Source organism: Papaver somniferum, chromosome 8, assembly GCF_003573695.1.
Source record: "Papaver somniferum cultivar HN1 chromosome 8, ASM357369v1, whole genome shotgun sequence".
Lineage (NCBI taxonomy): Eukaryota > Viridiplantae > Streptophyta > Magnoliopsida > Ranunculales > Papaveraceae > Papaver > Papaver somniferum.
This window is the reverse complement of record NC_039365.1, coordinates 162,210,595-162,236,425: the sequence shown is the minus strand read 5'-3', so window position 1 is coordinate 162,236,425 and position 25,831 is coordinate 162,210,595. Positions and strand designations below refer to the sequence as shown.

At 38.0% G+C, this 25,831-nt stretch overlaps 2 protein-coding genes across 2 annotated transcripts; one reads left to right on the top strand and one right to left on the bottom strand.

Moving 5' to 3' along the window:
- Positions 1 to 10,154: 10,154 nt before the first annotated feature.
- Positions 10,155 to 12,322, top strand: LOC113303780 (BURP domain protein RD22-like). The gene is made up of 3 exons (XM_026552864.1): positions 10,155 to 10,313; positions 10,440 to 10,563; positions 10,932 to 12,322. The coding sequence occupies exons 1-3, from the start codon at positions 10,275 to 10,277 to the stop codon at positions 12,065 to 12,067; spliced, it is 1,299 nt and encodes a 432-aa protein (XP_026408649.1). The 5' UTR covers positions 10,155 to 10,274; the 3' UTR covers positions 12,068 to 12,322.
- Positions 12,323 to 12,937: 615 nt separating this feature from the next.
- LOC113303779 (helicase and polymerase-containing protein TEBICHI-like) lies at positions 12,938 to 24,726 on the bottom strand. The gene is made up of 25 exons (XM_026552862.1): positions 24,582 to 24,726; positions 23,960 to 24,348; positions 22,707 to 23,868; positions 22,183 to 22,247; positions 21,553 to 21,658; positions 21,273 to 21,473; positions 20,979 to 21,179; positions 20,526 to 20,687; positions 20,183 to 20,422; positions 19,803 to 20,015; positions 19,279 to 19,629; positions 19,015 to 19,167; positions 18,715 to 18,927; positions 18,356 to 18,574; positions 18,125 to 18,242; positions 16,679 to 17,919; positions 16,288 to 16,485; positions 15,892 to 16,151; positions 15,544 to 15,733; positions 15,349 to 15,459; positions 14,918 to 15,270; positions 14,683 to 14,791; positions 14,473 to 14,613; positions 14,182 to 14,278; positions 12,938 to 14,096 (listed from the first exon to the last, which is right to left on the bottom strand). The coding sequence occupies exons 1-25, from the start codon at positions 24,615 to 24,617 to the stop codon at positions 14,029 to 14,031; spliced, it is 6,597 nt and encodes a 2,198-aa protein (XP_026408647.1). The 5' UTR covers positions 24,618 to 24,726; the 3' UTR covers positions 12,938 to 14,028.
- Between the last annotated feature and the right edge of the window lie 1,105 nt (positions 24,727 to 25,831).

The window sequence follows — 25,831 nt, the reverse complement described above, 5'->3', positions numbered from 1 at the left end:
AAGTGATTAAGCAATGATTCACTCTTTTTACAATTTATCTTTATTAAAAAAAAATCAGTTTGTAAAACCTTTGTTCGTCCATATCATTAGAAGAGAAATGAAACTATCACGTTTCCAATAATGAGCGTGAATACAAAATCTCTCTATCATGTGGATGATGGTGATTCCAATAATGAGCGTGAATACCAAATATCTTAATCATGTAGATGATGGTGAAATGCAACATTTCACTACCACTTGAGTGCCGGTAAAATAGAACATTTCACTGCCATTTTAGTGATGGTGAAAATATTAATTCTAAACAGCAAAAGCCTTAATTGAAAGTTTCAATAATCGTGGGGGTTAAATCTTGGAGCACAACGATAAAACACCCATAATTGATATCAGTCTTCACCAGCACGTCACTTGGAAAAACTGGGATGAATTGTCAATCTCTTTTCGCCTTTTTTTCTTCTTCAGTTGTTAGCATTTTACGGTCCCCCCCCCCCCCCCCGCCCCACCCACCCCCAAATTTATCCATAGTTTCCACAATTTTGTTAACATAGCCATAGAAAGATGGCTCCGGTGGTAGATCGACTTAACATCCTATGCAGTTCCGGTACTTTCTGCTCTTAGATGTTGATGGTGCTAGCTCGAAATGCAATTGGTATCAGGGGCATAAACGAGTTTATTCTTTGCAAGGGAGAGTTACAAACAGTGCAAACCTAAACATTCAAATTAAGTGTAAAATTAGGAAGACTATCAATCAAAGCTAAAGGAAAACAATGGACGATGAAATATTGTATTTTACCACAACTTGACTGGAATGGAAATGTCGTATTTCAACGTAACTTGGATAAAAGTGAATTGTTGGTTTTCGCTGCCACTATCCTAGTAGAGAAACTAAGTATTCAGGTTCCAAAATGTGGACATGAATGCTTCATTTCACTATCTCTGGTTCGAACGAACCAAGATCATACATATAGATTTTATTCATCTATAGTTCATACTACATAAAAACTGTTGGGGTTTTGTTCCGTGAAGCTTCCGGAACTTACCGGAACATAACTCGGGTGTTCCCCAAGTTATGTGGTTTCCTAGTTTAGGATTTCCTAATTAAGGTGTGAGTCTATTTTTGGGAGTTTTAAAACTTGGGGAGCAAGGATTTGTCTACTATATAAGAGGGCTTATATTGTGAGTACAAATCCATTCTCTTTTAGAATCCTCCCAAGAACGAGACTGGTCGAGGGTCACAACCGTTGTTTCCTACAATGGTTGGTGATGGGGTAAAATCTACGTGAGAAGAGTGACTCGAAGTAAGAACGGGTATGAAAAAAATCTAGGGTTTCTAGGTGTTCTTCACGTTCTTTTCTAAAGTCGAAGCAACCATGGCGGTGGAAGTTTATGGAAGAAGAAGAACAAAGGAAGAGGTAAACTCTTCATAATATGTCTTGTTGTTTCTAACATTTAGCACTAGTGGGTTACATAACTAGTTGATTATACGAAGTGTGTCGATGTAATAACTTGTTATGATAATGAAAGATTTTCGGGGTGGTTATGGCCGTGGATGTAGCCTACAAAGGATATGTGAACCACGTAATCTTTGTGTCGTGTGTGATTGTCTATTATTGTATTGATCATATATTTATGCTAGTATTATCCGATCATGCTAATCTACAGATGTAAGAGACCGAATCGAGCTAAGTTATCTAAAGTAAGATGTTTCATGGAATTGACTTCTACGAAAATATGGCGGTTCGAGATGAATGTAACCTCGGCTTCCCGACAAAAACAAGAACGAATCAATACATATCTGAATACTCCCTCCCTATAACAAAAGTTTCCCTCTCCGTAGATCTGAATACTCCCTCCCTATAACAAAAGTGTGTTTATTAGTCTTAAACCACACGGTAAAATCTCTAAACTTCAATACATATGGTCGAAAAAATTAAATAGAAAACTAAACTTTTAAGGTCACAAAAAAGTCAAGGGACTGAAAGTCAAAACATAAATAGCAGACCACTGCCATTTATTGGAAGTATATAATGCAGGGCTGCAGGTGTACTCACCGACCCACACTATGGACCCTGCCATGCACGTGATAAGTACGGTGGTATCATCTTTCCGAAGTGATGGCCTTGATGGGTAGATATATCTAATCAATGGTATGCAAATTATTCTCACCAGCCATGACATATGTGGCCATGACATATGTGGCTAAATACGATCCCTTAATAATCTATTGACCACCGTAGTCTAAGATTTTTCGCAATTTTCCGATGGTATGTTAAGAATTACTAAATCACTAATAGGTTGTTTGAATAGCACATCAAAAATAGTTTTTCGATTTTTAGAAATCGAATAGTCAAAAATCAGTTTGGATGTCAGATTTCAAAACGATTTTTAGAAATCGAAAATTTATTTTTTCTTGAAACAAAATATTACCTCCGTTCTAAAAAATGTTATTTTCACTTTTCTAAAAACGAAGAAAATAGTTTCGATTTTCACTTCTATTTCTGACTTCGATTTTTAGAGAAACGGAAATCAGAAACCGATTTGTATTCAAACAAGCTATAAATGTTCTATGTAGAGCAAAATACACCGCACGGCATTGCTACTACAAATCTGATCAAAAAAAAATAAAAAAAAATAAAGACATTGCTACTACAAATTTCGAGTATATAATCTTGTGGGGAAAGGACACGCAGTTAAAATGGACTCATAAAATGTCATTATCCTTTCAATCCCTAGTGCTAATTAAGTCCTAATAAATAGAGGTAGTTGTTTGGTTGAGAACAAAGACAGAAGTTAATGAGTTGCTAACAAACATTTTTGCTTAATCACGTACGCAATAGCTGAAATGGCAACTGGAACAACCAAACAGAGAACAGACAAATTTGAGGTCCCAATACTCCAATCCTGGGGCTGACCACTTTTCGTTAAGGTGATGGACACCCACTTATTGAAAAAGGTGTCCAAGATGACAGTGTGAAAGTAAAAACACAGTGGTGCTACCTTTGCCTTTAATATTTACGGCTGTAGAGTAGATAGATTGTTAAAATTTATCAGTATATAAATGCTAGTCTACGATCAACACATCTCTTACCCCTATACACAAGTACTGTGGATAGATAGTAACAAAAACGTAAACTAGAAAGAGAAAATGAGGTAGAAGAGAAAAACGAGCAGTTCTTATTTAGCTTTTCTTTCCTTTTTTTTTCACAACTGTTACAGGTACCTACATATATATAAGAGAGGTGCTATAAGGGGATAAGCATTACTAAGGGATAAGCATCCCTATGGAAGTGACACCTCAACCTACATGTGTTATAATTTGGTGATATGTGTGGGCCTCCAAGGAATGTGGTTATCCACGAACACGGACCTTATATAACACTCCCCTTTGGATGACCATCATTACAAATAAATTATCTCACAAAAACCTTGCCAGAAAATTCGGTAGGGAAAAAACTGGTTTAACGAAAAAGAGCATAACAATGGTAACTTCGAGGTAATGACGGTTGTCACGAATTTTCTTCTCTTGTAAAAACCGCGCCAGGAAAACCATTTAGGGCAAAACCTGAACGTCGGAAGCTCTCAACAATATTGCCGATGCAGCTTGTTTGGCTTCGCGTAAAACTTATCAGGAAAAACCGTGTGCAGTAAAAACCTGACTTAAACAATACTGGCAATTATCTGATAACTGCATCTCGAAAAAATCTATGGATATATACATCTATTTAGATGATGCCCACTGTTCTAAGTTGTTATCTCATTAAAAACCTTGTCAGGAAAATCCAGAGGGAGAAAACCTGAACTTAGGAAAACATGAGTTCTCATAACAATGATAAACCCGCAGATGCTGCCTCGTTAAAACCTTTCCTGGAAAAACCCAAAGGGACAAAAACCAAGATGAAGGAAAAAGAGTACAACATTTCAAACTGCGGATGGAGGTGGACTCGCATGCCTCATTAGAACCCTGACAAGGAAAACCCAGTGGGACAAAACCTTGACCAAGGAAAAAGAGTACACGACGTAATGTCCAACATACCCAATATCCATAGCCTTCTGTGGATTTACTCCCCCTGATGGGTAGGCATCTTAGTTGATCATTATGTTCGATAGTATTGCATTGAGATCACAAACCGTCTTCTATTGTCTTCAGCGCCTTCCTTTGCTTGAGAAACTTGGTCTGATTTTACTCTGTGCAATTTCTTAATGATCATCTGGTTGTATCAGCTTTTTATTCTCCACTAGCTTTGTCTGAACAATCATAGTCGATCGGAGGATGAACAAGTATCCTCTACTACTAGACTATTAGCTAGGAAAATATTTAGCTGCTTTATCAAACCACGAAGATGAAGGAGTTTTCTTCGGACCTGTGTCTCGATACTGGTGTTGGGTAAAACCAGTCTTACATGTTACTACAAATTTAATATCAGGTACCTATAACATATCTCAGTTAATGTACCCTTAATTTACACATCCATTGTGTAATGTAAACCACAGAGTGATACATATCCTTTGTTGAGATGTAAATCGATCAATCTTAAAAATAAGAGATCGAATGATTAGCTTATCCATTTAAACATGTATAAACCTTTATGGTTGACGAAATTAAAGGACTTCTAGATACAATGCTCAATCAAATTGAGCCCTTGTTTTACCGAGATTTTCCATCTCGAACTCCTGCTTTAAGCATTTTTGTGCTTTGGAGAACTCTTCAGGAGTTCCAATAAAGCAGATGTTGCATAAACAAATCTAGTAAATGCACAATTTATGAGCATATAAGATGGTTTACATATCCCTGGATAACATAAACATTCACTTAGATGATTGATTACTTTCTTCCTTGTTGAGTAAATGTATATGACATGGTGATTCAACTGATAGTTAAAACTTTCAGGAATTTATATGCAGTTTTCTGTATCTAGTCTTTCATACAGATCCGCAGTAACCACATCCACTAGATGCACATCGAGTCCTTAAGAGACTGCCGGACAAATACCAAAAAGGTAGTTGCATCCATAACATGTAATATGTTACAAAGCAATCCATCTCAGGTTCCTGTAAAAGACTTTGTGCCATTAGTTGACTTACTTTTGTCACTATGCACATACACCCACCTGTAGCCACTAGGGGTTACATTATCGGATGTCGGAACTGCAAACACCCGTTTGTGGCCAAGAGTAGCTCACATTATCGAGTGTTCGGGCTGCAATACCAAATTTATGCATTTTTGCAAGAAACTGTTATTCTGCTTTGATCTCTCCTGGTTTAACCAATCATACCTTTGATGACATTCCCATAGAGAGTGGTTTAAACCAACAACACCTACGGTGGTATCAGTGGATACTTTGACCATGTCATCAACAATCATTGGATTAGGATCGCAAATTTCTCTATTGCATGCATGCCTTATGGAAATCCTCTCATTTTGAGGTTTTACAGCCTTTGCAGAGACATTCTCTTATTAGGAGAACTATACTCAGAGAAATTAGATCTTCCACTGATAGTCTCTTTGAGAGAACTATCTTTCAACGATTGTGACTGGTTTTTCCTTTTAAGAGGTGCAGAATATATTTCAAGTCAACTAGTCATCCACGCTCAAGGTGTGTTCTACGTGGCACACTTACTACTACATTTACAGCTTCTCAAGGAAGCAATTTGATTTGCAATCTCTGAAGATGTCAAATCTTCGGCATGTCTTTCAGCGATGAAAACATAGAGATGAGATACATCCTGGTTTATCTTTGTGCAAACCAGCATACTTCACGCCGTTTTTCAGGCGATAGCCTTTCCTCCTCCAAACGGTGGGAAGACTTTGTCATCAAATTTGCAAATCTTGTAATAGAGTAGTAACAACAGTGGAATATAGCACGTCTCAAACAGAAAAACATGACAATGGTTACATGAGTAATAAGTTCAAAGTGCACAAGAACATAAAATGTGTTCACCATCAATGCCCAAAGCATTACTAGGATGATACAACATCAACGGATGACAAACAAGAGTTTCATTTAAAATCTATATGAGTATAGATACACAGTTACCACCAGGTGAGATGTCGAGTCATTTATGACTACCAGACCATACTTCCATCAACCTAGTTAGTGTCTGCGGAAACTCACTTTCAAGGGGTGGCGCTGTATAACTAGCGACCTCAATCAGTTTTCTCACTACGCTTTCACATAAGCATTAACTAATGCTAAGACTAAGTTTCAAGAGCTTACACAAGGGAGAAAACTCTTCAATATGAACTAAGGTCCATGTCTGCCAATCATATAAACTTTGTCGATAATTCCTTTACAAAGGGGATATCTATCCACAACGATTTCAGTAGCTACTCTGAATATTATCGACAACCAGTTAACAATCAGTTAATAACGATCTCACATCCTTCTCTCGAGTAAGAGGATACTTTAATCCATTGGTACCAAATCTGAATATGCGGATATCCTTCTCCTTGAGATATCGACGCAAATTATGTGGATACGCTCCTCGTCAGGAGTTATCAACTCATCAATCAAAGAGAATATGGACGTTATCTGATTAGATTAGCATACCTCATATAAGAGGTTTTCGTCTATGCTGATAAGCATATTCTCAGACGAAACAATCGCTGCGATTCCATGGCATGCCTTGCAAGGAATTTCTTACGCCGAATCAAGCAAGCGCACTCTTGCTATATCTAGCAACAAAGTAGTCTCTAACACCTTAGGCATTTCTCGGTGTGAGAATTTAGATGAGATACAATTGGATTTAACCAATGTCGTCGACGATTCTCCCCCTGATCCTTAGGCGGGATGTCTCATCAACATAATTATGTGGATACGCTCCTCGTCAGGAGTTATCAACTCATCAATCAAAGAGAATATGGACGTTATCTGATTAGATTAGCATACCTCATATAAGAGGTTTTCGTCTATGCTGATAAGCATATTCTCAGACGAAACAATCGCTGCGATTCCATGGCATGCCTTGCAAGGAATTTCTTACGCCGAATCAAGCAAGCGCACTCTTGCTATATCTAGCAACAAAGTAGTCTCTAACACCTTAGGCATTTCTCGGTGTGAGAATTTAGATGAGATACAATTGGATTTAACCAATGTCGTCGACGATTCTCCCCCTGATCCTTAGGCGGGATGTCTCATCAACAGAACATTCAGTTCTGCATGACTCAACCTATCAAGGGAGCAACTGGGTGCAGAAAACAATAATAACACACAACCCAGGAGAGGTAACTGATCAGTTTTCATCTCTCGTTTACTGTCCAGCTGGGATAATTTTAAGAATTTACATTTCCATGTAAAATTAACAGTAAACTGTAAACGAATTTTGTGGCCATAGACATTATCTTAATATCAGTACCAATCCTGCCAAGACGACTGATAGAGATCAACAACAATGAACGGAATTTCAAATGCGCGCATCGTGTCTTTTATGTCACAACGATAGCAGAGCTCTTCCAGGCTCAAAGATGGTTATTCACTCAATCATTATGCTACCATCCCGTGTTATTCCACTTATGGTGGTACGGTGCTCATCAGGTTCTTAAACCCGAGAACTATTGTGGTTCTCATATTCAAATATACCTACCACAATTGTATTTTCCTTCTTCGCCAAAGATAAAGTTATTTGCATAGGTACTAGTGCAAATTTAATTCACCAAATTCAGGATTTTAGGTAAAGGCTCAGGCGACGAGAAGACATGATATTAACCCCAAATATCATTTAAAGAAATGCGGCACTCATTATCGCTCGACTTTTGTATATATACGAGGCACAACTAAAATTATGCAGCTCTCGTTGTTGTTGTCACAACATATACAAAGTGCAAATTGCACACTAGCTTCTTAAAGCTCGTCGATGCATATAATTGGCGCATATTATGCACGTCGTAAAGCAAGCTGGAACACATAAGGGCGCAAAATATGCGTCTCTCCTTATTGCTCACCGCAGCATTTTATACGGTGCATATATCTTCTCTAAAATCAAGCCGAACTATTTTCCACAAAAATCAATGGTGAACAAGGAAGAAAACATTCAAAAATGCAATATATACGGTTCTAGCATAATACCGACAAATCTCCAATTTCGTCCATTAGGCTCGACGAAATATTAATTTATCAAAGTTGAAATATGAACACATTTCTTAAAAGAAACGGTCTCGATATCAATTGCAGGTCATTTCAAAGACCGCTGATAGAGACTGGCTAACCATGTTAACCCGGTGTCCATTTTTCATCGCATTCCACTCCTTATGTGGAACTACTTTGAATTCTGAAGATTATTATAGCGAAGGAATATTAAAATTTTGCTATCCCCAAGGATGCAACAATTCCTTGCTCTGCCAATATATAAATCGTTAACACCATAAAATTCATTGGTGTACCAACAAAGGTGATTTTATTTTCTACGTTATCCAAAAGGACGTGTAAAAACTTTCCGTTGGTTGGCTAAGGAGGAAAATAGAAAAACTTACAAAACTCAAATATTTGGCTATATTCGGAGATCGAATAATTTCACAAATGCGAGTTGTTGCTAATACTTACCTATTTTGGATATCTCTTCATATACCGTATAATTTTTGTGCTCTAAATAGCACACACAAGGAACAACGAGATGCCTAATTTCCTTTTTAACAAGTCCTAATCAAAATAGGAAACGAAGTTAGACACTACAAAAATTTATGCATAAAACTACTCAAATAAATGAAATATGCAAGAGTCGAAGAGAATTATGCTTTTCCGTATCGTCAGCCCCACCGAGTGCCATCGAGCCGTTAAAATTTATCAGTATATAAATGCTAGTCTACGATCAACACATCTCTTACCACTACACACAGGTACAGTAGATAGATAGTAACAAAAACGTAAACTAGAAAGAGAAAATGAGGGAGAAGAGAAAAACGAGCAGCTCTTATTTAGCTTTTCTTTCCTTTTTTTTCACAACGGTTACAGGTACCTACATATATATAAGAGAGGTGCTATAAGGGGATAAGCATTACTAAGGGATAAGCATCCCTATGGAAGTGACACCTCAACCTACATGTGTTCTAATTTGGTGATTTGTGTAGGCCCCAAAGGAATGTGGTCATCCACAAACACCGACTTTATATAACAAAGATGTTTTAATTGGAATAACTGTTACTACGAAGACGCTCCAAAAATAATTGGCTAGAAAAAATACAATTTAACAGTGATGTCCTCTCCTTCTTTTTTGGTTCAGGGTTCAGTGATGAAACTTTTTCTTTGATTAATGAATTGTCCCAAATTCCCAATTGGATTTGCTTTCGGGAAAAACAATCGAATTTTTAAGGTGTCTAAAAATGGCACTCAAATTCAGACAGAAACTTGGCACCAACATAAGGGCATATACGTGCACCCAATTAGCACACCGTGTACCTGTTTTATTGTGTCTGTTTTTCCTTGAACATGCACTCCTATTGGTAAAAGTGATTTCATTTTTCATTCTCTTTAATTTAAAATTATGGGGTGTTGTTTCAATAAAGGTGGTAGCAAAGATCTTGAATCTGATTTTGGTGGTGGAGTATGAAAATGAAGTTTAAAAAAAAAAAATTAATAATAATAAAGAATTTTTTGAACCCTTCTTTTTAACATACTCCGACAACTACATTTTATTTCCTATACCAGAGGCCATAAGGCATAAGAGAAGGTGTTAATCCCTAGCCTCATGCTACAGGATGAGATATCAACCAACTTGTCAACTCAATGGTTGGTTGTTGGAGATGATTTAAAACTCTAGAAACCGACCATTTAATTGGTGGCATCTTTATACCACCACCCTCATTAGTCATGCATGGTCTAGAAAGTCAAGATTAAGTTAGTTGCAACTGTTGGATTTCATATTGGTTTTATGACTACAACCCACATTCATTACTGATGAATATACACTGAAATCAAACAAAAAAACATTCACATACAAGCTTCTAACCTAAACAACTGCTGAGGATCACTGTTTAAAACTTTAAATTTCAGTACATTTTTTGTTGTTACTCTCCCCATACAGAGTAAATGTTGTCACCAGAAGACATCAGAAGACCTACATCTGTCCATTAGGATTTACCAATATTTTCAAACACTGCATTCAATGTAGTAAGGCAGGGGGCAGTTGTGATTTTAAATAATCAAACCTTCTCTTCCTAACAAGAATCTTGTAACTTCATGGACCTAAGAATTCACTATAAATAACTCTTTATATCTCTAACACTCTTCAGTACAAGTTTACAGTTTGAAGTTGTCGGAGATATTTCAATACAGAATTTAGTAAAAATGAAGTTACATTTCATACCCATCTTTGCTTCTCTTCTTGTAAGCTTTTGGTTTCTCCATCAAAAGAATTTACTACTTCCTTTATAGTAATTTGATCTTTGTTATGTTTGTTTTCTATCAATTTTCTGTTCAGGTAGTAATGAGTTGTGATATGTTTTGCTGCAGGTTGTGGTAGTAGCGACTTTATGTGCTCAAGGAAGTTATGCAACTCATCCTTCTGAACTCTACTGGCAAAACATGTTGCCAAAAACCCCAATGCCCAAAACTGTTCAAGATCTTTTACGACCTGGTTTGTTCTCTAACCTGAGCTATGTACTTCTACTACAGTATGTATTTTACAAGGTTTCACTTGAACTGCATCTTTTTTAATTTAGACTCTAGATCCGACTTAAATGACTTCCCAGATTAGTGTATCACAGGAAGAGAACTTAGGCTCAGAGGGAGCTTCAGTAACAAAGCCAAAATTTCCAGGAAGAGAATGTGATAACAGAACTTGAGGATTTACTCTTCTTGTTCACTTCAAAAAGAAGCAAGCGTTTTGCTTCTAGTAGTTATTTTTTTACTGTTTCTGTTCATGCTTTTCGAAGTTTTTCTGTGTTTTAGTTGAAGAGCTAACTTGGAGCCAATACTGATATCTCATTTACCTAAAACCTGCAGATCTTGTAGAAGAGAAAAACACTTATGTTGGCGTAGGAAAAGGTGGTGTCAATGTGGATACAAAGAAACCAGGAGGATCAGGAACTTCAGTTGGTGTAGGTAAAGGAGGCGTGGGTGTGATCACAAACAAACCTGGAGGATCAGGAACTTCAGTTGGTGTAGGCAAAGGTGGCGTAGTTGTTGTTAACCGGAAACCCGGAGGAAAAGGTACCGCAGTTAACGTTGGAAAGGGTGGTGTGCACGTCGGTACTCAGAACCCAAAATCGGGTAGCGGCACAACCGTAAATGTCGGACATAAAGGAGGAGTTGGAGTTGACACTGGAAAGCCAGGAGGAAGAACTAAAGTGAATGTAGGAAAAGGAGGAGTTTCTGTGAACACTCGCAAGAAAGGAAAAAGACCAGTCACTGTTTATGTTCATCCTGGTCCCAACCCGTTTCAGTACAACTATGCAGCATCTGCAAACCAACTCCAAGATGATCCTAACTCTGCTCTGTTCTTTTTAGAGAAAGATTTGCATTCTGGAAAAAAGATAAATTTGCAATTCGTTAAAACTACTAGTGGAGCTACATTATTACCTCGCCAGCTCGTTAAGTCGATACCATTCTCCTCAAACAAGTTGACTGATATCTTGGACCAATTTTCAGTCGACCCCTCATCAGAAGAAGCAGATGTTATCAAAGACACGATCAAAAAATGTGAAGAACCTACAGTAGCTAAAGAGGAGAAGCATTGTGCAACATCACTAGAATCGATGATTGATTTCAGCATTTCAAAGTTGGGAAAGAATGTTAATGCCTTGACAACTGAGATCAATACAGAAGCAACAAAGAAACAACAGTATGTCATTCAATCAGGAGTCAAAAAGATGAATGGTGATCACGCTGTAGTCTGCCATGGGCAGTCATATCTATATGCAGTTTACTTCTGTCATGCAACACACTCTACTAGAGCCTATACTGTACCATTGGTTGGAACCGATGGCACAAAAGTCAAGGCGGTTGCTGTATGTCACACTGACACTTCGTCGTGGAACCCTAAGCACTTAGCCTTCCAAGTACTTAAGGTTAAGCCAGGAACTGTTCCAATCTGCCACTTCCTGCCAGAGGATCACATTGCGTGGACAATCAAGAACTAGAAGGTCACATACAACTTTCCTTCATAGTTACTTCTGTTAGATTCTGGGTTTCATTGCAAAAGTATACACATAAGCACTAAACTGAAACTTAATCTACTTTTCTTAGCACCTGTTGTATGTAGGATAGTGTTGTAAGTACTTCAGTTCAGTCTTTATCCTATGTTTGGTTATATATATATATATTGAAATAAAGAATACAAGAGTTGATGATGTTCACTTAAAATTATCAATAATAATAATGTTGTACTTATCTTATTGGTTTTTCTAAAGGTGTTCTTTGATTCCCATTGATGATTACTAGATATTCTGAACAATTAAAAAGAAAACTGAACAAAAAGATTAGTGAATTGGTGAGTTCTAGTTAATCTTCCTTCAGATGAACAAAAAGAAAGTGTATCTAAAGTACCCTCAACTAACTGAAACGAAACCATGTGGTTTCGCTTATTCTGATCCTTACCTGAATGGCTGAACTACAGTAGAACTGAGCAACCTTAACCAATTTACTCTTTAGGTTGTGCCTAACACCATAGGACCAGAGTGCATGGCTATTATCTGACCAGACCTCTTTTTTAAGTTTTTGTTTCCTAAACATAAAATAGAAGAACATGTGCTGGCTAGATCCATGTCGGCATAGGGTGTTACAGGGCTTTCATTCCTTGCACGGTCGATACAACCATCCCATAAGCCTATCAGGCAAGCACACCTCCAGAAGTCAGCGCAAAAGCCATTAGCTGCCATCTCTACTAGATGGTAACTCATTTCTACGTCAGACGGCTAAAAGATTAGAGCAAATTTCAAAGAATAAAAAATACAGCATAATCGGTCTCTAATTCAGCTCATTTTCAAGTTCTTGTCATTAACTGCCCTTTTTGTTATGCATCATTGAGCTTAAGGGAAAAAAAATCAGCTCAGACCGTTGTGTATACTAATGTGCAAATCATTTACAATGTATGATGAAAAAACAATGAGGATTTCTGGACATGGCAAAAAAATTTACAGCAGATCTCGTGTTCAATGTAAATTACCTTAAGAAAAGAAATACCTCATGCCGCCGTCTGCTTAACTTCTTTGAGCTATTTTTGTTTGGCCACTGTCAAACAAGTCAGGCGTGATGATCAGTTTGTAAATCATCTACGACGAAACCAGAATACAGACCACAGAACATGCTAGCTATATCACATAGACCACAGAACATGCTAGCTATATCACATAGTCGCAACTTCTGTACCTTTGTCAATACAATCAGCAGTTAATCTCTAGAATGAACCTCGTAACATAAAATAAGTATATGTATCCTTTCCTCAGCTGCCTTTCCTTGCAGATATCTGAAGATTCTGAACATCTAATTTTCCAAATTCAAGTCCCATATGATTGTTCTGAAAAATGTACCCCTACGTGAACTTCGATTCTTCAAATATGCTGGTTTTAACCTTCACATTCCAAGATCAGCAGATGAATTATATACTCTCCAATAGCAGGACTAGATGTAGACTTGGTCGTTACAAGGGCTTCATTTTCTCAACTTTCAGACAGTTTAAGCAGTATACATCTTACAGTTTTCCTGATTAAGATACACGCTCGGAAGTTAACATTGGCACCATTATGCCACTAATGAACCAGTTCAGTTCAAGTTTATTGTTGCATTTTTACATATCCTCCTCGAATAAAGTGGCAGGCATGCATTCATCTACCTTATTTCCTGCATGGCTCGGGACAAGGTGTTTCGCACTTCATGAAGGTATGTATTTGTGGAAAGGTAAAAATCCTTTTTAACTTCAGTGTAGATTCAGATTTTGAAAGCCTAGTCTACTTCCGGAAGTTGTTTGTTCTTTAAAATGGCCAATGAGAAATTGACTTAGCTACTTCGGACGTTTCACATCAAACAACCCTCCTTCACGAACATCAGCCAAAAAAAAAATCCAGGAATATTACTTGTGATATATAACTGTTGTATGGCTTCCTTACGATGCATGAAAAGGTTCCAATGAACCCCATGTTTTTCCAAACTTTAGTTTTGCTTGCAGAGGAACTGAAATCACAAGAAGAAAATATACCTGTCAATCATCAATACAAATAAGATGAACCGATCAAGTTTCATGGGTAAGCTCTCTTACCCAGAAGCGCTGCAGCAGTTTCCATGCTCCCTTGCAGCAATAATCCAGCTTCCCGTAGGACAGAAGGATCTACTTCCAGTACAAGTTCATCATGTACCTGCGAAGCAATTTAAAATCTTCAAGGTCCTCGAATTGCATAAGAAAGAGAAGGGCCCATTCACAAACAAAAGTACACGCACGCACACACACATATGAAGAGAGAGGGAGGGAGGAGGGGGAGACGGAGACGGAGAACCAACTTTTGATATATGAGGGCACAGTATTAAAAACTAACGAACGTATTTTAACAACCTGTAGAACAAGCCGGCAGTGGCCTTTTAGCATGGGAAACTGTTCTGCAAACTTTGTAGCTGAATCAGGTACAGGACATCCCTCAGTAATCACCGAGTGAATATTTATCATTGCAATCTTAATTATATCAGCAGCAGATCCCTGGAAAGGCAGATGTCAGTATCAACTATCAAGATAACTTGAAGATACACAAAAGATTCAGGACTATACCTGGCAAATAGAATTAACAGCTTGTCTCTGGGCTTTTCCTTTTTCTTTGCTGGTTCCCAATTTTATTTTGGATAAGAAGCGCTTTCTCCCCTTAAGAGTTGTGACATATCTGCATTTAAAGCAAAGTCAAAGCTACAATTTTACCAAAGGAAATAAACACATCTAACTACAAATCTAAAGAAAGAAAGCCCCACCCACCCAGAAACATATTAATGGAAAATTAAGATTGACCTACCCTTTCTGGCGGCAAGATTCAACTGCTTCTTGAAGCCACGAAGCAACACCAGGGAAAGAACTCTTAAAGCTTTGAATTTTTTCGGCAGCATTGTCTGAGCTGCAATCTAGTTGTTCGGCAAGCGTCTTAGGACCCATTCCATATAGGATACCATAAACCAACTTTTTTGTTTGATCCCTCTCTTTGGAGCTAACTTTAGATTCTTGCTGCCCAGTCCATCTCGCAGCTAACATTGTAAATACATCACCATTTGGCTTACTAAGAAGCCGAATTAACGAAGAATCCTTGGAGAAATGAGCCATCAATCGCAATTCTATTTGAGAATAATCTGCAGTCAGCAACAACCAATTGTCCTGCCACAACAATTTTGAGATGTGAGGCAAACTACATGACCCCAAATCATGATTTCTAGGTCAAAGAATGGATTTTACCTGAGTAGGCATAAAATATTCACGTGCATTGATTAAGTGGCGAGTAGCTTCTAGATCACTTCCAGTTTTGTCCTTGACACACGATTGGAACTCAACTTCATGTTCAACACACTGTAAAGAATCCACAATTTGAGACATAAATTGGAAGACTGAAGCATATAACTCAACACTCACGGATATCAAATAAATTATAACCTGGAGATTTGGCTCCTCCATTGAAAGACGCCCAGTTGCTGTTGAGGTCTGGAGCCAATGACCATGTAATGTGTACCTCTGTGACCTCATAGATAGCCTCGACAGAGAACAAATCGATCCTAACGTACAGTTTAATAGCTTTGCCAAAGTTCGATGCTCTTTAATCACGGAAACAATAGGATGCTGATGCCTGAAATGACAAAAGAATTACTTATTGCTAAAGAACTGGACCTATAAGAACACAGTTCGGGAAGAAAAAGAAAACAGTAACTAATAAGCAAGTTCAGAAAGTTCTAGAAAAAAATAGTTGCATAAATAAGAAGAGGAAGATATTTAACATTACAAAACCTTAATATATCCAAGGTTTGCTTATCAGTACTTGGATGCTGTTTTCCTTTGGTTTGACCTTCAGGTATGGGCAGCTTCAAGTGATCAAAGAGTATATTCGCAATATCAGCAGCTGTGTACAATGAGAAGTTCTTTCCAGCTAGCCTGTAAGCTTCAGCCTCAAGCTCCTTTAACTTTTTTCCCAGTATCTGCCTTGCTCGAAGGCATCCTTCCATGTCGACTCCTATTCCCCACAGCTCCATATCCGCAAGAATATTAACCTATTATTAAAGCACAGCAAATTAAAAGACCCCAAAAAAGCACAACTTTATGATAAATAGGCAGAAACATGTTTCAAAATTAAGCTGATGATATTTACAGAACTTTTGTAAATGGTAGGGATCACGTAATAGTTACCAGTGGATTTTCAATGCTAACAAGAGCTTCAACAAGTTCTTCTGAAACAATTAACTTCCACAAGACAGAACCTAGAGCTCGGATCTGAGCAACACGACGGCAGCAGCCATCATGGGCAGCTCGGCGCATCTGGTTCTTCCACCTACCATACCGATGGGCAGCGGCAGCCACCTCAGGGGATAACCTTTTCTTTACTTCCTGAAACAGTAAAACCTCGGTAAGCATCATGAATCATCATAAAAATACGCAATGATAGTGGATATTCTTTTAAATACGTAATGATTGTGGATATTATCTTAGAAAAAAACAATGATCACAAAAATAGTATGAAGGATCAGTGGAATATCCAAACTTAAGATCTTAGTGAAAATTCACTATGCACATGAACTACCTTTTCGAGATTCGGGTTGGAGCTTCTCTCTTCATCGGGCCATAGTATCCATGCTACAATAGACATGTCAATCACATCTTCTACATATACCCGGGGAAGCAAAAAGAATGAGTTATCAACTAGTTGAATATCCATTTCCTTCTGCGTAAAGCTCACTCTACCAAACCGATGAATCCAAATGCCAGGGTTCTTTAACACCTGCATCTGAACTTTTAGGTTCCAGCCTATTTTCTTGACGTCTCTTCGTGCCATGATCTTAGCTATCCTACTCCATCTATGTTTAACCATGTCCCACTGATGATTTGGAGTTAGAAAACCATACTTGCCGCCATTTATGCTCCCGGGCGGATCTTCAGGTTTCCTGACGCCGGAACAAGTTAGATCCCTTGACAAATTCAAATAATACACAGATGAACTTTCCCAACAAATGGACAGTCCATGAATTTCAAACGGTACAATAGAGTTCAGTTCTGATCGTTTTGTGAAGTGAACATCAAAATAAAACTCGGTGATTGTATCCCAGAGATCTAGAAATGAATCAATTCCGCCAGGCAGTTTACTTGCATTAACAGGACCTCTCTCACTAAGGTTCTGACTATCATTGCTAAATGCAGTTTCTCCTCTACTGCTATCTATTACCTGTTCATGTTTAAGGTGACTACCAGCTATTGAATTATTATTGCTAGCGTCTACAAACTTCCCAGCTACTGTATTGTTCTTGCTAGTGTCTACAGTTTGTGCAGATGTTGGTAACACAAAGTTTTCTCTATGAATGACACCTGATTGGATCTGATCATCAGAAGCTAAGGATAAACCTCCAATCGGTACTCCAAGGATTTTGCTGCTGGCCAATGCAACATCTGAGTTTACCTCATTTGAGGTGCCTAACACAGTATCTGATACCTTCATTGACTTCCCTCGTTCAATGTGTTGCACAGCAGCGTCAGAAGCCTCGGCCCCTTCGGTAGCAAGTTCGGCTGCAACATTTTCTGTGGGTTCGATATCGATAAGGTTACAATTATTGTCATCCCCAGAGGAGGCCACTCCGCCTTCGTCATTAATGGGATTCCCAGCAACATTGCAAATCAAGGGTTGTCCAAACTGAGGAACATCAATCCCAAGAGATTTAAAAGCTGAAAAAGCAGCTAATCTTGCCTCTTCAGCTTTGTCAAGAACAATTTTGCGAGCACCATTTTTTATTTTCTTGGCAACTCCTGATTGTATACGCCTTTGTGCTGAAGCTGTTAATCAACAAATGAACCAACCATCAAGATTAGCAAAAAAAATTTGGCTGGTGTATAAAGTAAGGGGGAAAAAGCACATGGGAAACTAATAAAAAATTCAAAGATAACCAAAACCGTGTACAGATTACATGGGTAGATCCTTCATTCACATAAATAAAAATATATACAATGAACTACAAACATCTATCTCACAAAAACTCACCTTGTTCAACCCAAGACGAAGATTCAAAAAGAGCTTTGACTATCTCAGGAATAGATGCCTCAGCAATGGCTTGAGGTGTACGTAAGCCAGCTTTGTAGAGTGCTCTAGCTCGAGAACCCTATAATGTAAGTAACATTTTTTTCAGTCTCTTTTAATTGTTGCAAGCTTCTAATGGTACAGCTTAAATGAACACATATACAAGTACAAGATGAAATAGAACAACATACACACCTTAACATATGGGATATTAGTCAGTTCTACAATCTCTGCTCGTACTCCAAACGAAACTCTATTCTGGAACTTCGAAACTAAACCTTCTAGATCATGCCAACCAAGTCTCTCACAAAACAACGTAACCATTGAAGCAAACCTTCCAGCATTTTCTTGGAGGGACTGTACCATCCCTCTAGCCACTCTGTAAGCTTCACACACATCACCCACAGGTGCCTCCTGCACTCGAACAGGAAAATAGTTAGAGCTTTATAACACAGATAATAAATAAGTATAGTATGAAAAAACAAAATATGTCTTGTTGGAAAAACAGGAGAAAGAGAAGAAAAAATAAGAACTTCTCCCACTATAGCTAGCACCTGAACAAGTCTTGATAACATTAACGCCACATAAAAGCGTCTACACACACGAAGAGTTTGCTCATCCGAAAGCTTGTTGGTACCACCAACAGATAGGTTTTGACATCTTCCTTGCAAGCCTTTCTTATTCTCTCTTGATTTCACTGAGATGGGTGCACCATGAGCCATTCGCATCAAAAAAGGTTCTCCCACTCCAACACGATTGCCAACTGACTGCACATGTGACAAACATATACACATTCAAAAATTAAAATACACCAAGTAAATTTGAGCAATGTCCATACAAAATTGTTGATTTACTTGCTCAAGAAGAGACAACTGCATGAACCTCTCGTAGAACAACTCCCAATCTGGCTCAACGTCTACATTAATGGGTGTGACCAAATAAACTAAATGCAAGTCGGATGCAAGCACAAATCCTTCCCTTGCCCTCGAAAGATCATCCAGAACAACCTATTTACAATATTTTATTAAGTTACTATGAATATATGTTAGTAAATCCAATAAGCTGTCTGTAACAAATACAAAAATCATGACAGAAGTTTAAAGTATTGAGAACTTTACAAGGGATTCTTCAGGGCTTAGAGAACTTCCAAAGGATGCACGCCCAAGTGGTGTGGTGCTGTACAACTTGGTCTCTTCACTCCATTCAAGAAATTTCATATGGCATAGCCACCGAAGAGAATCCTGAGCTGACTTGACAACATCTTGAAATGGTTTTGTTGAATTGAGAAGTGTGCACCTAACATATCGATGAATATCATTAGCAGTTTGCACAATCCCGCCAGCAACAACCTCCAAAATTGCATGAGTCATTCCGTTTTTATCATCAGAGAGGCAAGATTGCAAGGGGGGGCAGCTATCATTAAGAATAGCGGTAATTCTTTTAATCTCCTCTGATTTGCAAATAAGTACCTGGTTGATGAGAAATAACAAACATAATAGCATAAGCTGATGGAAAATGAAAGACTAAGCTTCAAAACAAAACAAAACAAAAAAAAATGATCAGAAACGACTGCACAACTGAACATTAAACTTCCATATTTCTGCACAAACAAGTAAACTATGTGTTGAGCCTTGTAACGTACACTTTCTCCTTTGGTGTCAATTCCAGTACGACCAGCACGACCGGACATCTGTTTGTACCTTGTCCCATCTAGGAAATCACGGCCAATCTTCGGCTGTCGAAATATTACTCTCCTAGCAGGTAAGTTAACCCCAGCAGCTAATGTGGACGTAGCAGTTAAAACACGTACTAGTCCTTTCCGGTAGCAGGTTTCGACAACTTCTCTTTCTTCAACCTATTCCAACATTAAAAAAAAAATAATAATAAAAAGATGGAAGCTAATACTATAGTACCTTTATAAGGAAAACATCGAACAGTAGATAGGATTCACTAATAGGGAAGTCTTATCAATAAGAAAGCAATATATGACTTAACATTCAGATTTAGATGACAAAACTTTACCGTGAGGCCAGCATGGTGGTAGGCAACTCCAGACGGCAGAGTTTCTTCTAATACAGGATCCAGTCCTACAGGAGACCTTTTAAGGGCATCAATAGCAGAAGAAATGTCACTCAGTTCACTTTGATCATCATTGTTGCTGATGGGAAACTTCTTCAGGAACTTAGCAACATGCTTTGCAGTTGACTCACATCCTTTTCTACTCGAACAAAATATAAGTACTGAATGACCTTCTTGAACCACCTGGACAATTCGATCATTACTAGTCAAAGCTGTCCGTCAAAACTGTGAAGAGGATTTCTGTTATCAAAGCTGAAGAGGAACTGTAGGCACAAAGAAGACGTACCTCATTGCATAGTTCCACAACGTGGTCTGGATCTTTACCACCAAGATCAGCAGTTTTAGGAATTGTTCGAATAAGTTCCATCTTTTTGTTATAAATACTGCTCCCAACTTTAATGTATTCTTCAAGTGGAACAGGTCGAAATTCTGTCTGATACAGTGCTGCCTGCATTATTAGTGGGTACCGATAATTAGTCAACCTAGAGATCATGCAAGAAAATTCCATCAAACATCAAGACCTTTGGCAGTTCTACTACAAGTTATATCAAACTATCCAAGGATACCCATATGAATATTTAACATTCATGATTCATCAGCTGAAGTCATTATTATGTTGGCTGCTGATTTAGACAAAGTCGAATAACTTTGACTCTTTGAGACCAGGTAGGTAAGCAAACATAGCAGTTGTGGTCTATATGTCCAATAGATAAGTCATATTTGCAATGCATTCACTTACTTGAAGCCAATCAGCTACAGCTGCTACATTTGGCATGGTTGCACTCATTCCAACCATCTGCAACCCATGAGCGGGGTCTCCCTTTCCGCTACTCGAACCAGAGCTTTCTCCACTAGATGATTCTGTATTACCTTTCCCCACAGCATACCGAAGTTTGGTCAACATCAGCTCCAAAAGATACCCTCGATGCTGATCACCAACCTATCAGAACAGATTACGATGTTACAAATGTAATTTTATTCACTCAGGCGTAACATATCAAAGAGGCAATTGTAAAAAAAGTTGTTAGATTACCATGTGTAGTTCATCTATAACGATAATTCCAACTTCAGAAAGACGCCCTTCTTCCAACAATCTGTTAATTAAAAAGTTTGCCTTCTCAATTGTACAAACAGCTACCGAAGTATCTTTAGGCAGTGATCCACCTCCTTGGTTTCCGTAGAAACTGCGTACATGCTTACCCAGAGGCTCCAAAAGTACTTCCAAATGTTCTGCCTGTATGTAGTAAGAATAGTTACTATAACAAAAGTAAGAAAGTGATAGAAGTGACAATCTTCATGCAAAAAAAAGGCACCTTTTCTGCACAAATTGATACATAGGGCAGCACAAGTAATGCAATTTTTCCAGTTGCTATGACTCGCCGGAGCATCAAGATTTCAGCCACGAAACTCTTACCAGCACTGTGATACAATGCACAAGCTTAAGCATCAGACAATCACCCAATGTATTAACTACAAAATTAACCATGACCATCTTATTCATAGCCCCCTTTTCATCCTACGCTACACATGCACTTCAACTGGGTGCACTGCATCATGTGAATACCAATGAAATACATATCTTTAGACACAAACTGTCTATTTGCTTCTTTGCATCTCTGGGTAATATAAGTCGTAAGTTCCAGTGACATTAGAACCCCTCCCCTTGGAACAAACTTGCGGCATAAAAACATCAATGCTAGTGGTGCACATAACAACAAAATAAGGTAAAAAAGGAAAAAGAGTACCAATCTATCAGAATACAATGTAATTGTTTCTAAGGAAAAATATATAATTATCCAGTGATATCTTCCTGTTAAGTGAATTAATCCATATAATAGGTGCTTGTTGTGGAAGACAACTTAATCTGTGACCAGAATACATCATCATTTTCATTAAAAGATTTTATATAATATTATATAGCCAATTGCTTTTATAAGTATCACCTTGTAGATGCACAATACACAAGATTTCTTCTCTGCAAGACTCCGTCCACCTTGAGGCAGTCAACCTACAAAAACAGACAGCATGAGTTACTTGCATTTCGTATAAACAGAACCAGTTCACAACTACATTGGAGATACTCAGATAAAACAAAATTAGGTGCCTCAGAACAGAAAAGTCAAATATAATATCTTGCAAAATACAAAAAATAGCAATTATTGTGTCATGGAGTAAAGTAAAATAGTAAGCCAGTCATTATGCAGTCAATGGATGAAGTTCTAAGGCATGAATACAGGTCAAGTAAGTTTGAAGGAATTGCAAATTTATGAGAGCAGTATGAAATGGTCATAAGAGAATCATGAACATGATAAGGTGAAGTTAGATTGCAACACAGAAAGGTAAGGAGAGGATAAAAGGAAAGAGCATTTGGAAGATAGAAAATGGGCTTTCATTAAGTTTACTTTAGTGTTTGGTGTGAATGATGCAAAGGACTCAGCTTAACACGTTAGCAGAGTTTAAAACTAACCTGCCAAGGATACAGCTTCGAAATGCCCTTTTTCATATATATACCGCATAACTCTGGGGGAAGCCAGCTGCTTAGTTCCAAAAAACCCTTTTCTCCCAGAGAACTCGATGGAGTACATGATTCAGAATTTTTAAGATCAGAAACAAAAGTATTCCTAATATCTTCTGTTTGTCCTGCAGATGGGCTATTTTTATTCTCTCCACTCCGTAAGGCCCTGTTGCTTTCAGCTGCCACAGAAGTGAAATCCATCTTTTGAACTTCGAGTTTTTCTCCACTGCCAGAACCTGGAACAACGAGCTCCGTATTTGAGGATATATGAATAGAAGATTCAATGTTCCCTTCAGAGGAATTGAACTTATTTGGCTGAGCAGTTCCGCAACGAGATAGAAAACTAGTGGTCTGCAAAACTTTGCGTTTAACAGAACCAGCATCAGAGTGTCCACCACCTTTATCATTATAATCCTTCGTTTTACTGGTAGAAAATGGATGAGAAGTACTCTCCTCCAAGTTTTTATCATCCTGTAAGAAATCGAAATGCTTGACGGGTAAAGGAGACACCTCTTTAGCTAACACAAATTCTGAATTCTCAATGGTTTTCTTCTCACGCAATCTGTAAGAATTCCTTGCTTCTATGAGCTTGGCTATCTTTTCTTCAGACTGACCCTTTAAAGCACTAAGTTTGCGCACTCCTTCGACAGACATTTCGTCTTTGGGAATAAAAATACCATCAGCAAATTGAATTGCTTCGTTCCAAAATGACTCTCCAGGTGAAAAGATGGAGCTTCCCTGAACTGACCTAGGTGTTTCAAGCGCCTTACTTTTCTGTATATCAGGCGTGCATAAATCAACCGCATCTAACTTTGATTTAAGCTGCTCACTGCCTTTTGTCAAGCTCCCATGAATATCAACCGGTTTATTTTCAGAAGCATCAGGTTCTGCAGGACAAACAGAGACTACTTCTTCCGTTGCATGTTTCACACCTTCATGACATTCCTTAACTGGGGAAGCAAACCCATCTTCCAATCGAGATTGCTCCTGACTGAGGACACATTGTTTCTTCTTTCCCTTCTTGTCTTCCACGTCTAGAAGAGATGGGCTACCACTCCTTTTGTACACATTCGATTTCCGTTCCAACGATGGGCTTACCCTGGATGAAAGATTACTGCAAAGCATATAGAATTAGAACAACACATTCAGATTCCTAAAACACAGATGAAGTAACTGAAACAACAACCATGTAAAAGACCATATACCTGCAGTACAGCGGCAAAAAATGAGCAGCAAACTGTTGTAGTTCTGCAGGAGCAGAACTTATTGTTTCATCTAAAGCAGCTCGATTTGGACCATCATCCACCACTCCAAGAGAGACATCTGCTTGTTCTTTAACAAACAATGTGTCTCTTTTAATTTGTGTCCTCGAAGACGAATCCTCATTATCCTCCACCAATTTTCTCTTAATCTGACTTGTCCTCGACGAAGCAACAACACCAGAGACCCTAAACTCATCATCCTGAGATGATTTTACCAAGTAATTCTCCAAAGAACCTTTAGCAGTAGGAGATGTTCCACTTAGTCCACCTTTGAAATCTTTTTCTTTTCTTAGTCCAGGCGATATCGCTTTCTTTTTCTTTGAAGCATAAAACTGTGGTAGCAGCAGCAGCAAGTACCCACCACCATTGACAAATTAAACCCAGAAAAATTAAATTAATTCGAAAACCATGAAAATAAAAAGAATGAAATTACAAACAATAAAACATGAAAAAACCCAAATTGAAGGAATACCCAAATTCCATCAAAGAAGAAGAAGGAGAAATATCCAAAATTTGGGATCTAGGGTTTCAAAGAGTAATAGTAAGAGAGGGGGAGAGAGAGAACCTGGTCAATTCGTGTTCGATTCGAATCAGATGCCATGACTGAGTAAAGAATCTCGAAGTTGAATCAGAGGCTTTACTGAATCTTGGTCGATGGAGGTGAAGACATTCGAAACCCTAGAATTGGAATTGAACGTTTGAAATTTCAAAAGACCGCCAAATCAAAAATCAAAAATGCTCAAAGTTTGCATTTTTATTATTAAAGCTACTGTTCTTATCGGGAGGGTTTCATTGTGCGACGAGATTGCAGAATATTGAAGCACTTGGGTTTTGTGCTGTAGATCTTCTTGATTGAAGATGGTGACCTAGACAATCACTAATCTTACGGTTCAAAATCTATCTATTGTGTACAATGCTTTTTAGTGCATGACCGGCACACCCTAGGCGGATGACACCCGAATCACTCGATAGCCAAATATCTGTAGGATTAAATGCGAACTGATTATGGAAATAAATTGTCGAAAATATGTATCATTAGCAAATGACGTCTATTAATGGGCCGCAGTGGGTGAGGTTTTGGGCTCACAGAAAGACGAGATAGGGTCATGAAGACATGGAGTAGTAAAGAAAAATGAATGATTTTTTTGGAACTATAATTTTGGGCATACCAAAATCTTCCAAGGTATACTGAATGAAGACAAAAAAGGTTGTGAAATAGCAAAATCAGATAACCCCTTAACCCAAATTTTTTTTAATGGCAAATCTGCCCTTTACGTATTAGTGTTAATAATCTTGATTAGTGATTAAATATTTTGTTTAGTGATTAAAATAATTTTCAGAATTATAAGAGTTGTTTAGATGAAAAATTTGAGGAAAAAAAAAATCAAAGTTTTGGTTTGGTTAAGAAGGAGAGAAAGAGAAGGAGAAAGTGAGAAAATTCTAATTCTTGATTCAATGGAGGATGAGGAGGGTCATATATCATCTAAAAAACCTAGGAAAATGCACATCAACTACACCAATGATTCCCAAACCATTGGAGGATGAAAAGGTTCGACTTACATTTATGAGCCGAACCGATCCCTTTATGAACAGTTCGGCTAGATGAAACTGTTTAGGTATGCGCCGAACATTTGCTAGACACTAGTTCGGCTTGTATAAAATTTTCCTAGAAAGCCGAACCTATTCCTGAGAGTTCTGGAATAAAAAATTTTAATGGTTCGGCTTATATAATGAAAATCGTATCAGCCGAACTGTTCATATACACTTTCAAGCTGAAAATTTGAAGAACCGTTCGGCTTAAAAAACAACAACATT